Source organism: Sceloporus occidentalis, unplaced genomic scaffold (genome assembly GCF_023333645.1).
Source record: "Sceloporus occidentalis isolate IW3139 unplaced genomic scaffold, rSceOcc1.0.p SCAF_100, whole genome shotgun sequence".
NCBI lineage: Eukaryota > Metazoa > Chordata > Lepidosauria > Squamata > Phrynosomatidae > Sceloporus > Sceloporus occidentalis.
Window position 1 is genome coordinate 2,416,525 of NW_028317080.1, and position 13,776 is coordinate 2,430,300.

Here is a 13,776-nt window from a genome sequence, read left to right on the forward strand (position 1 = left end):
ATATCACTATATACATGCTACATACCGGACACTAACACACACATCACAACAACCAGTGCATGGACAGACGCAGCGTGTAGGAACCTACAGAGAAGTCATTTATCACATCGCGGGATTTACCAATGTATGGGTGTGCAGGGAGCCACTCACTATATATGGACAGCCATTGACCCGGCATATACCTGGCTGCAAAAGGGATATATCTCATCACTGGGTAACTCCTGGACATTTCACTGTTGGCTGCTATAGGGGGGTTTGGCATCTCGCTGCCTCCTCGATCTGTCCCTTTCTAGGGTCTGTTAGCCCCTTGCACGGTACTTAGTATATGATCCCAAGTGCAGTGCTGTGCACTTAGTATCAAGCTGCTTATGCCTCCCGGAGCACCCCTGTACCTACCAGTAATGCCACTCAAGCACAGCTCAACTGTGGACCTTGAAAAGCTGGCACTGGAGCACATAACACCCCAACTACTCTCATCTGGCTACTGTTATCTGGATAACTTTTTGGGGGAAGAGGTGGGGAGCAGGGTGCTGGAGCAGGTCTGGCGGTTGCACAAGGATGGGGCCCTGAAGGATGGCCAGCTGGCTGGAGATCTTAATGGTGTCTCCAAGAAGCATCTGCGAGGGGACAAAATCGCCTGGATCGCCGGCACGGAGGAAGGCTGCGAAGCCATTGGACTGGTTCTGTCTGTGATTGACCGACTGGTGGTTTTATGTGGGACCCAACTGGGCGAGTACTACGTGAAGGAGAGGTCCAAGGTAAGACCACTTACAGTCCTATAACTTGCGCTGTCAGGTAGCTTGTATGACCAGCTACACGCAATGGTGTAAATGTGTCGGTGTGTACGTATATGAATTAAATCCCACCAGTGCAGCAGCTGCACCCGTAACAGCAATGCGTTAATTGTTCGTAAATGTATAAAAATAGTCACAGGGTGTTACGTTGTAGTAAACCGCTTTAAGGCACCTGGGTTTCCATTTAAGTGTGTGGAGTTACACAACGGTGCCGGTAATAAAGTTGAATCGTAAGACGAAAAAAGGAGTCGTTAGTATTTGTTCTGACGTATACCCTTTAAAAATGTGTATAACATAGTTTTAACACAAACTACTGAGAAGTTTCAAGAAAAGCAGACTAAAGACCGTGTTTGCGCATCTGGCCTAGGACAGCGGGGTCTCTGTATGTTGTTAGTTGGTTGAGTGGTCCGACTGTCGTGCCACATCGGTCTGTTTTGGAATGTGACATCCGTATCTAGACCAGAACAATATGTACAATGTTCCACTGGGATAACGGGATGTAAACACCTCCTTTGCAGGCGATGGTAGCGTGTTACCCCGGCAATGGTGCCGGATACGTGCGGCATGTGGACAACCCCACGGGAGACGGCCGCTGCATAACCTGCATCTATTACTTGAACAAGAACTGGGACGCAAAGGTGAGCGGGAGTTTTAATTAGTTTCGGGTTTGTTGCTTCTTTTGGGAACTAGAACCCTGTGTCCACTACTACAAATTGTAAAGAATGTTTCGGTTTGTCAGCTGTCCTGGGAATCCTGTCGAACTTTGCTTGTGGGGTGTTAAATTGAGTCCCGGAGTGTGCAGCACACTGTCATTTAAGGGGTTAACTTTTACTTCCACATAAATAATTCCTAAAAAATTGTACATTGCCGTGTTCCTGCTTGGTGGATCTGCTTCCACGTGACGGATTTGTTGTCCGCTCCATCACCTTGACGTTTGGTTATCTGGTTTCTCGTGGATCTTTCTACCTGTTTCCTTACCGGATATCCCTCCCCATGTCTCCTTTTTCCAGACACATGGTGGCATCTTAAGAATCTTCCCCGACGGTGGCTCTCGCGTGGCCGACATTGAGCCACTTTTTGACCGGCTGCTCTTTTTCTGGTCTGACAGACGCAACCCGCATGAGGTGCAGCCATCCTATGCCACCAGGTAGGTGCGGTACATGTGGAGCGAACTAGTTGTGTTCCGAATCGCATGTGCAGCATTTAAGCGGAACGCATTTTCATGCCTGTTACAGATACGCTTTAACCGTCTGGTATTTTGATGCCCACGAACGAGCAGAAGCCAAGCAGAAATTCAAGAGCTTGAACGGTGAGTTCCGTTCTCTGTATATGTGTCTGTCTGGGAGGTGGAATATGCTGCAGAAACATGTGTATAAGCGTTGATGAGTGATGCGTGTGACCTGTGTACATGTGTGTGACTGTGTACGTGCCTGCCAGTACATTGGGGGAGGAGCCACGTGCTTTAGGTCGATCACACATTCAGTCACGCGCTCTTTGTTGATCAGGCAGACAGGAAGCTGTCGTTATCAGAGGTCAGGACAGGATAGAGAGGCTATTGAATGGTGTCTAATGGGTACGATTTTCTGCTAAACTAAATGACATGTTATACAGTGGAAAAGTAAATCAAGCCTTTGGAATTTAAGTATATATATATATATATATATATTATTTGTCTTTCTTTTCGTGAGCATGCTTTAAATTGCACATTATCCTGTATGATACCTTCATAAACTTGGGAATTCATTATCCCCTTGATGATGACAACCTGTCCAGGCCCAGAGACATCATGATGTTCCCTCCTCTGGGATGATGTTTTCATGTTGGTATGCAGTGCCCTTTATATGCCATACGAAGTGCTGCATGTTCTTCCCGAACAACTCAGCCTTGGTTTCATAAGTTCACAAGACATTTTCCCAGTAGTGCTGTGGACTGTCAAGGTGGCAAACTTCAGGCGAAGAGCGATGTTGAATTGGGGAGCAACCACTTCCTCCATGGTGTCCTGCCATAGACTCCCTGCCTGTTCAATGTTTTGAGTATGTTAGACTCATGAACAAGCTGTTAACCAGTTCGTATGACTTCTTCAAGCCTTTGGTTGTTACTCTGGTATTTTTTTTTTACCTCGTTGAGCATCCTTGGAGTCATCTTCTAGAGAGAGGAGCCACAGTACTAAATCATCTCCATTTATAAACAATTTGTCTAACTGTGGACTGATGAATATGTAAACTCCGAGATTACTTATTTACCTTTTCCAGCTTTATGCAAATCAACAATCCTTCATTGTAGATCTTCTTAGATTTTTTTTGTGAGGCATGGTCGACACCAGCAGATGCTCCTTGAGAGTCGCAAACTCAAAATATGTTCAATCCCGTTTCATTGATTGGACTCCAGGTTAATTCCTGACTCCAGTTAGTTTTTGTTGGATTAGGCCAGGGGTCCACATACTTTTTTTCCAACCCAGACTGTGAATGTTTGAATGATGTATTCAATATGGACGAGAACAATAGAAATATTTGTGTGTTATTAGTTAAAATAGGTTGTGCTTGTTCTTTAAACTTAGATGAAGATCATATCATATTTTAAGACAACTTTATACATAAATACTGGTGATTCCAAAGGGTTAACTGACTTTTTCTTGCCACTGTATCTGGATACCCAAGAATCCTGGGTAAAGCGCTGAACATAATATGCCTGGTGACTGTCTAAGGATAACAGGGATTATGTCAAACAGCCGGATGGCTACCAGCTACCTAGTGTCACGCGCGCTGCCGCGGCTCCCTCTCCGGCTGCTACCGCCGGTTCGCCGGGCGTCGGCAACCCCACCTCCGTCCCGCACGCGGGTTGCCGACGGCTTACACGCGCTGCCGCTGCACTCACCTTGGCCGCTGGGTCCCCCGACGTCGGTGGTTCCGCCTCCGGTGCTACCGCGGTGACTCGAGGGGCTTGTGGTCCTTCTTCGTCGGGCGCGCGCACCCGCTCACGCTCCAGGCACGTCGCCACGCGCACACGCCGGGAAACCGGCGGTAGTGCGCCATCTGGTGGTGGTTCCAGATATCGCACCTGATATCAAGTTTAGGGCGCGACACGCTCTACGGCGCGGCTGATGACGTGAGTGTTACCTTCCTATTTAAACCCCATTCGTACGCCTTGTCTTTGCCCGTTCTAAACGTTCTCTAGCGTTGGGTGTGCTATAGTTCTTCTTCTAGTTTGATCTCTGCCTTGTGTACCGACCTCTTGCCTGTTTAAACGACCACGATTCTTCTCTGCCTGCCTACGAACCCGGACCTGTTTACCGTTTTGCACCTGATCTACCTGCCCTGACCTCGGATTGTTTTTGACCTTGCTGCCTGCTGTTGCCCTCGACCTCGGACTGTGTTCTGGACTTTCTTTAGCTGTGCTTACCTGCATTGTTGGATCCCTCGTCTACCTGACCGTAACACCTAGTTAAAGCATCTGTCATTTTTAAGTATTGTGTGAAATTAATGAAATCTTTCACTTGGTTTCAGAGTCCAAGCATAACACCTCTACCAAAAACAGCTGACTTTTCAGCTAAAGAGACGTGACGCCGGATGCCCTCCTTTGCCTCTCTCCTCTGCTGGCCAGACTGTTGAGATCTGCACTTTATTTAGGAGAAGCCAATGCTTCAGAATGATAGTTGTACAAGTACCCCCCCTGGCTGCCCCTTATCATTTCAGGATTTGATCCGATTGATTTGAACGAAGTTGAACTCTGGACTCCTCCAGAAAAGAAAAAAGAACGAGAGGTGGAATTTGAGCAGATCCCATTGCACTGCCGGTGAAATGAATGGTAGAGCATTTAGGATCACCTTAAAGATGGGGTTTTTTATTCCATGTACACCCTTTCTTTGAGCAACATATTGAAAGAACATTCATGGTTTTTGTATATAATTTGATTAGAGTGCAGACACCTTTCGAGGGTCTGTATTTAGATGATTTCCCTTCTCATACAGCACGAATTGTAATCCAGATATTAAAAATCAAGTGATCGGTACTGGCAATGACCAGAGGACTGCTTTGCTGGCCAGAGCTTACCATTTACGAGTCTTTTGTTGTGCAAAACGTTTATTAGCATGTAAATACGCTCTTTATAACCTTGTTATTGTGGCAAATTTTACAGCATGTGTTAAAGCAGGAGAAAGAAGAAGTTGATTCAGAAACGGTTACTTTTTTTTCTTTCTTTGTGCGAACTATGTATCTTAATGATTTATAAATAAATTATGTTTAATATGTTTTGACTGGAATGCCATATTGGGGGTGTTCTTTCTGATCCATCCACGCAGTTGCAAGGTGAGAAAAAGCATTAATAGAAAGGGGGCGTTGGGTTATTCTATGCATTAAAGTGCATATGAAGGCTGGGTGTACCTTTCAATTGTGTAAATGAAACACAGGGCCGGCCCGACAATGGAGCCGAGTGGGGCAACCGCTCCAGGCGGCACTTTTGAAGGGGCGGCACTTTGCCGCCCCAAGCCTTTTTTTTTTTTTTTAAAAGCGAACGAGAGAGAAAGGGGCTGTCAGTACCCGCTCGGCGCCCCTCTCTCCCTCCTCTGCGGCGAGTATTCCTGTTCGGTCTCGGTGCCGGCTTGTAATGCTGAGTTACGCTCGGCATTACAAGCCGGCACCGAGACCGAACAGGGAGACTCGCCGCAGGACTGCTGAAAGGTAAGTACAAGGGGGTGGGGGCGGCAGGGACGGAGGGAGAGGAAGGGTAGATAATGGGGGGGGGGCGGCATTTTAAAATTCGCCCCAGGCGGCATTTTGCCTTGGGCCGGCCCTGATGAAACACATTATTTTTTGTTTAAATTCTTTAGTCAGTTTTATCTCAGTGGAGATGTACCGTACTTACTAACATCCCCTCTATGTCTTGGCCTCCTAGCTTCTAAATAGACCCTCTTTTGTGGATATTTCTTCCCCTTGTTCATGTTCATTTTCAGGCAACAGTTTTAGTTGGCTCGGACACTATTTGGGGGGCCTTTTTTGATTCGGAAACTACATTTGGGGGGTGTTCACAGAGGAGGTCCCTGCCACCTTCTGGACTCACCATTCATGAGAGAAATTTAAAAAAGATGATAGGCACATGCAGGACTGTATTTCCACAATATTACAAAAAAAAAAGGGCATTCACGCTGTGCGCAAACCAGTACAATGCCTGATTTTGTCACCAATATTTATTATCAATGAAGAAAAATAGATGCTATGATAGATAACAAAAATTGACCTGTCCACAAATTACAGGTTTGGCTGGCAGCATAAATTATCTTTGTTAATCAACTAAACTCTACCCAGAAGCAGGCAAAAAAATGTCTGCTGCAGTCTGTGTATTGCACTACAGCAGTCACTACAGCTTCTCCAATCCACCCCACAACGGTACATTTTCTTCAATAAAATACACCATACACATGCAAAAAAGCCTCCGCGACCCTATCTGTCACTGTCTCACACTCCAACTCCCATCAGTCTGTAACTGCTGCTACCGACAAGTTAAAATGGCAGCAGCACACTTATATATCTAATGCTTGTCCCCTCCCCTTGTAAATCCTGATTGGTCAGATTGAACAAAGTAAAGAAAAAATACCACAGGTTGTTGGACCCATCAATCACAGCCAATGAGACCACCCCTTGTTTATTTTGGCTACTTCTACCTATCAGTCATTGATATGTACCCTCCCACGTACAGGCCCTCCCACTTTACCTCAGCAATGAGCGCCAACACGGCTTGTAATGGCGCCGGCTACACGTGACATCAAATGGATGAATTATGACAAATTTTTGTCACTTTTGTGGTTAGTTTTCTCCAGTTTTGTGGGAGATCACCTTTGGTATTATTGATTTGTTTGATTCCACAAAACGAAAACGAATGCGCAAGTCCAATAATGACGTCGTACCCCCAACATTTCATCTTTGCTGGAGCAGGGAGTGGAGGGACCAGAAGTAAGAGTGACAGGACCGTCCTCGCTATACCCTAAAAAGATCGTAGGACATTCTAGTGCTGTAACAGTACTCCATTCATTGTAACGCTCACTGGGCTGGTCAGGAGAGATCTGGGGTTCTACACAATCGATCCATGATCCCTACTGGACGCAAAAGCAGGACAGGGAAGACGCTCAGTGGAACAGTGACCAAAAATTAGGAAAACAGAATATTAGGAAAGAACGTTATATACTTAAAGGTTTCAATCATACCGCCATCTTCATTCCAAGTTATACATGCTAAGAACTTTTAGACTTTCCCCACAATTTTATCCTGCGATGTACTGACCAGAAGTTTACACAAAGGAAATACACTATCAGTGTCGGTGGGTCTCCTGTCCAGCCTTGGCTATAAATGGAGCTGTCTGCTCTACACGTCCCGCTCCCCTTCTGCCTGGCGATGGTGCCTCTCTTCCCCCAAGGGTGCTTTCTCTTCCCAATTTCCTTCTCTTAATAACTATTGTAAATGCTAACCGCTGACCTAACACTGCCTGCACACACCTTTGGGAGTATGTGCATTTGCATTACTGACTCGGATGGGTGAATCATTACATTAAATCATAGGATAGAAACGAAGCTGAATGTTATTGTTCCATCTTTAATCTTTCAGTGCCAGCGCTATAAACAGCTCACCATGTAGCAACACATTTTACAAGCCTAAAACAGTTCATTAGCACATAGGAATAACAGTTTTAGTTAATTTACTTGTCGCACCCTGACACACGATGACAAGTAATTCAAATTTTGTTACGGTGACCCAGTACATTAGCATTCCTATATGTATGCTTACATTTGGTCCACCAGGCATGTTGAGCGTCCCAGTAATAATACGGTGGCATATAAAAGACATTTGGAATCTAGTAATCCCAGGAATGTGATCCCATGTGATATATACAGTACACTTACCAACACTATGGCAAATCCAAGTATGACCGAAAAGGAGACGCTGAGGGCCTTGGGAACAAATGTTTCCAGTTTGGTTTCACTATTGAACCACGACTGTGTGACGCCTCCTTCTGAGCTTCTTCTGTTGAATAAAAAAAGATGGAAATATGGTTTTCGCTGATGAAATTGGGTTATTCTTTTATCATCGACTATATTGACATTGGGGAGTAAAAATCATACCCACTGCTCAGTGTTACAGTGACTACTCACTGGAATTACTTTTCCTTTATAGAGCCTGGCTCAGGCTGAACTTTGGAGGAAGCCATGACAGGAAGATGGAAATCCATCATCTATGATACAAAATCACATATTTATTTTATTGATATCTTTAACAGCATACGGGCAAGTTTCTTGTGTTCATTATGAACCATGTCTTTGATAGCACACCTCCTGCCCCTGGGCACTGCTGCTTGAAGCTTTGGGCTGCCAAACAGTGTATGTGCTCAGTGGTGCCAAATGAACACCTCCCTGCTGCTTGCACTGCTCATTCATGCGCAACTACAGTGAGTCATGCTCAGTACCCATATACTTGAAACGCCCAACAAAATCCATCTCATCTGCAGGCGCAGACGTCTTCAATTCCTTTAAATCCACCTCAAAAACCACCATCAGCTCGCTTACCTATTCAACTCCCTACATAGAGCCCATTGGAGCAATACTTCTATTCTAGGAATAAGAAGGTGGTAATTATTATTTGCTATAAATGGCTGGCCTTTACAGCAGCCCATTAGTAATACCTATCCATGGGCAGCTCACACAGTCATGCTATTACCTCAAGGTCAGGTAGCTTTTTCCCGAGAAGCCTCCATAAATGGCCCTGCTCAATTCAGATAAGCCCGTTTTGATTTTTAACCAGCTCAGGCTACAACTGCCCTCAACCCTCCAGGTCAGCCCGTCCCTGAGACACACACGTGCGTACGTAAACCCCATTTATACTCACTGTGAGTGAAGCTGATGCTTATATAGTTCTGGAGATCTTTATGGCCTTGGAATGAGGTTGACCAATATAAAAGAACAACCCAGATATTCTCAAACTATCTCAATCAACATGGGTCATGTAAGTACCTTTGGTGGAACATAAGCAAGTATGGAAATGGACAAGGGTAAGTAGAGTAGATATAGGGAGTGGCAGAGCAGAAGGGCAACAGCATTCCAAAATGGCCCACACTGACTGGCTCCCCTTCCTGAAAGCTAAGAAAATGAGATGGAAGGACGGAAAACAGGGGCTGTTTTGCTGGTAGGAAGAGTGCCCAGATAGCAGTGGGCAAGGGGAACCTGGAGGTGGGTATGTTTGAGGAGCTTGCGGTGGGCACAGTGTTTTTTCCAGGGCCCCATTAGCTCTAAAGCCAGGCCCAGGAGGAGTAAAATTTGTTATGATTATATTTTCCCTTTGTAGACACAGAAAAATCTACCATCTAAGGAAAATTCACATTTTGGCCTTATCTGGTTCACCATGAATAGAGACGTTTTTTTTTAAGCCTCATTCAACTAAGTAACACTTTATTCCATTACTTACAAATGTACTGGGAGGTTTGGCTGGACTTTACAGCTTCTCAAACTGATTTTTGGATTTCTTTTTTAATATTACATTTTAATCTTCCAATGTAAGAACCCCAAGCAGACTATCCGGATAACTCTCCTTGTTTTCAGGGGGTTGCTGAGGGCTAGCACTGGCTACCTCTCAAGCGGGTAAGCCCACCCTTGTGCAATGCTAGCCCTGCTCCCTAGTAAGAGGTGATGCTGCTGGTAGCCTGCTCTCTTAAATTCCCATGTGTGGCTCCAAGTGTCTATTTGACAGAAAACATTTGTCTTGATACCTTTTCTTCACTGAAGAAAAATACGTGAACCGTGTCACATAGAAGTAAGTGCCTAAAGGTGATTTCCAGAGTTGTGGGACATTTGTGTATTTATCTCAAATTAAGGAGTATTTACTAAAATTAACTGGGCCCCAGATACAAAATCTATGCAGAACCCCCCCAAAACCCCTGAGACTCTCAAAATCACATTGACATCTTTTCTGAAGAACCTCAACATGCCTGCTTTGAAATGAACCCCTCTGACCTCCGGGAACTCAGGAGAATAAGCACCTAACTGTTCAGCAGATAATGAGTGTAAAGCGCGGTTTTGGCAACATATCCTAATAATGTACTTTTTACTGCTTCTGTAAAATGTTATGTTTACCGCCACCTCAACTAACCAACCAGTAAACGTAAAAATAAAAAACAGAACACAACTCATAACACACAGTAACATGTATGTAAAAGTGCTGCCCCCATGTGCTTGCTATGGGCATTGCATCTCTAAAGATGTTTTCTGAACATCAAGAGGTTACCTGAAATGTGTGTGTGTGTGTGTGTGTGTGTGTGTGTGTGTGTGCGTGTGTGTGTGTGCGTGTGTGTGTGTGTACTATGTAATTCACTGAATGGTTTTATATTATGTAGCACTTTTGGCCTTTTTCTATACTCCTTATTGATTTATTTATGTTATTTATGCATCGAAAGATGTGTCCAAGCTCCATGACCTTGACTCAAAGACTTGACTTTTGCTGTAGATGGTACACAAAAATATTTCCAGTAACCCAGAGGGAGAGCTGTGAGGATAGCTGTGAGGGGAGAGAGGGGGGCTGTATGGGGTGGGGGTGGAGAGCTGTGAGAGGGAGAGTGAGTGTATATGTGTGTTACTGTATGGCATTAGCATGTGTGTGTGTGAGTACATGCTGCTAGCATGTGTTTGCATGTTGCTGGTGTGTGTTAGTGTATGGTGGTGGGTGTCAGCATATGGTGTATGTGTTTGCTAATGTAAGAAAAAAGATATAAAAAACAAGCAAAGTCCAAAACAGGCACATATGTGTATTACCTGTTGCAAATGAAAGCCATAAGTAGTAAAACTTTACCTTTATTACTGAATTTAAAATAAAAAATTGAAAATAAATTCCCCCATGACACAGGACAAAAAGGAAAAGAAAACAAAATCCCTCAATTGAGCAAAATGTTTTGTGAAAAATTTCCATGAGAAATAGGAGAAATACAGAACTGAAAGTTCACAAGGAGAAAATCAGTGATCCCACCCACCCCCTTCCAAGATGACTGCTCATCATGACACATTTTTGTAATACCATTTTGAAGTGCTAAATTATTATTCAAAGCAAGCAAACTAAGAAAACACATCAATGCAGACATGTTTCAAGCGTGCACTCAAGGTATGTCACTTTTTACTTCCTTACCCATGGTTCACAGGCTCCCTAATTTGCGTATGCCTGTTGTTTTACACACGTTAGATCACCCATTCTGCACGCTTGGCACATGCCTAGGGACCCCAAGGTCTGAGAGAGCATACTGTATGTGCTCAGCAGGACCACATAACACAACCTGACAGTCACCACATGTCTGAGACAGAGAATTGCACGGCACCGCAATGGAAATAGAGGCCTCGCAAAGGAGATTGAGGGTTGCTGAGTGGTTGCTAGGTGCCCCTCTCCTCTGTGTAAATATACATAAAAAAAAAAGTGGCAAGGCTGCCTGGGACCCGGGCAATCCGGGACATGTGGCCACCCTAGGTGGCACCCCCCTGATGAGTGGCACACGCTAGGTATGCTACTGACATAAAGCATGAAATTGTACATTAAGAAAAAAAATATCAAAAAAATGCAGAAAATGTTTGTGTCATGTATGTGACAAACTTTACGGCTTGTGACATCACAGTTTATGAGCAACTTTTTGTCTTTATTTTCCACAGGGTCATCTTTTCCCAAATCCCAAGAAGGATGGCTACCCAAGGCTTAGCAACTCTTTGGGGCCCCCAACTCCTTGTTTTGATGTCCGTAGAAGTGAGATGGAAGATATAGGGGAAACTTGCAAAGGGATCTACCCAAGTAGGACAACATATCTGGGGATCTCGAACAGGACATCCAGGATGATTTCGATAACAAGATCTAGAGAGCTTTCATACAATAGCAGACCTGGGAACTAAGTGCACAATGGGACAGAAGGGTCAGAAAGAAGAAAAATGGGATCAAGCATGATAGGAAGTCCCCTCCAGCTTCTAATAGCTCATCTAAGTTAAATTCATAGGACAGAGAGAAATGATGTACAAAAAGTAGATTGTAGTCAATATTGTAGATATATGCGAAAGAGAGTGTGTAAGTGTCCACTTAAGACAATGTTAGGCTGGTGTGCATGCACATATACCATGCCGATGTGGAAGCCAGTTGCTTGTCAATGAATCACCATTCGGAATGTCACCGTACTGTGCTCTAGAAAATTATTTGTTGGTTAAGATAATACCTTTATTGGCTAACAGATTGCAAGCTTTCAAGACTACTTAGGTCCTACATAGTCTTAAAAGCTTATAATCTATTACACTTCAAATTTTTTAAATTGTTTAAAATAAGCTATGGTGTGATACAGAGCAACCAACTGAGCAAAAACCATTTCTGAATTATTATGTTACATTTTTTATTTCTGAAAGTTCTGGTGTGGGCTGAGTTCTGCATCACAAAAATGCTTAGAAATGCAACCATTTTTGTGGTCAAGCTAGTTAAAATTTACGGGTATACAGTATACGAGAGGAGGGTTAAAGAAACCATGCTGGCCATCTGGTTGGAAATGTTTTTTCTCTTTCAGTATAATTCCATTCTGCTAGTTTAGATTTTCTTCACCAATCCTTTTCTTCAACAAAGTGAGCACTTTCTTGGCATGCTCCAAAGTGTTATTGTAAGAATCATGGTTCAGCGAGTATCACTGGGCTCCTACATTAGAGTGATACTCAAACTACCCAAACTATGAAAAGAGCAGAAAGTAAGGAAGAAGACCTGAAATCATACATGCAACTGCAATTAATTACCCCCTCCCAATCAAGATGGCATTAATGTGTGAAATAAAAAAATGCCAAAACTGCAAACAAATCCAAAATGTAAAGTTTATTATGAAAATGGTACCTGCCGGATGAATCAAAAAATTAATTTACATAAAAGACAGCATGTATGGTGTGTAAGCAGGCTTAGAAAAGTATAAAAAGAACATTGTTTTAAAAAAAATGAAATTATGTACAGATTTATTTTTTTTTGCTTATTTTCATTCTTTTTTTTTTTCTGCACCATATTAATTTGATGGTTAATGGAAAAATAATGTTTTTTTTTTCTTTTACAACAGATGAGGCACGTTGAGTTAAAACTGAGTTAGTCTTTAAAACACAATAAGACGTAACCATAATTTTTGCATTTTTTTTTAACGTTTTAATATATATGTGTATTTTAAAATGTTTTGAGTTGGTAACACTGCTGGATGGACAGGTACAATTCTGTCTATTTCCTATTAACCCTCCCTTCATCATTTTTTCAAATTTAACCAAAGTGGCACCAACCTCATAAACTTTTTATATTAACGTACAAGAAATAGTTAAAAACACAGACACAGTCGTCACAAATAGAAATGACATTTTTTTCTTGCCATTTTTGCAAATTGTCAGACAATTTATTTTCAAAGCAGCTGTTAAACTCGCTCAGTTGAAATAACCAGAAATCTTCAATAGTATATTATTATTAATAATATTATTATTTTTTAATCTTTCGACACAACACAAACACTTATTTAGAAAAAAAGAAAAAAAAAAGGAACAAATAAACAAAGATGGAAGACAAAGGGTAAAAAACGTAAACCTTTGTGAGATTTCAGTGTTTGTTGCCACCCGCTTGCACATGAGTTATGAAGGGACATCAGTTTGTCCCATTATGGCTCCAGATTTGGGTTTGAGAGTATTATAGGATCGTATGATCAGAAATTCAAGGTCAGCGATGATGTTAACCCTTTCAGCGAAAGAGTGTAGATAAAATTCCCTCTCTCTCAAACAGGAGGTAGAGAAGATGCACACTGAGTCTAGCCATGTCTTGGAATGAAGAAGCTAAGAAGAAGGATTGTTCAAAGGAGGGAGCTTTTTACAGTTAGAAGAACATGTCCTATAATAGCTCACTACCTCTGAGCTCCTGGATGGCATTAAGGCACCCAAATTCAATAAAGAATCAAAAACATACCTGTTTGTGTGATATATCATGTCTTT

The 13,776-nt window shown here is 43.0% G+C and overlaps 1 protein-coding gene across 1 annotated transcript; it reads left to right on the forward strand.

Moving 5' to 3' along the window:
- Positions 1–368: 368 nt before the first annotated feature.
- Positions 369–4,590, forward strand: LOC149284055 (prolyl hydroxylase EGLN3-like). Its single transcript, XM_089497230.1, has 5 exons — positions 369–758; positions 1,313–1,432; positions 1,805–1,941; positions 2,030–2,103; positions 4,487–4,590. The coding sequence occupies exons 1-5, from the start codon at positions 369–371 to the stop codon at positions 4,588–4,590; spliced, it is 825 nt and encodes a 274-aa protein (XP_089353356.1).
- The last annotated feature ends 9,186 nt before the right edge of the window (positions 4,591–13,776 follow it).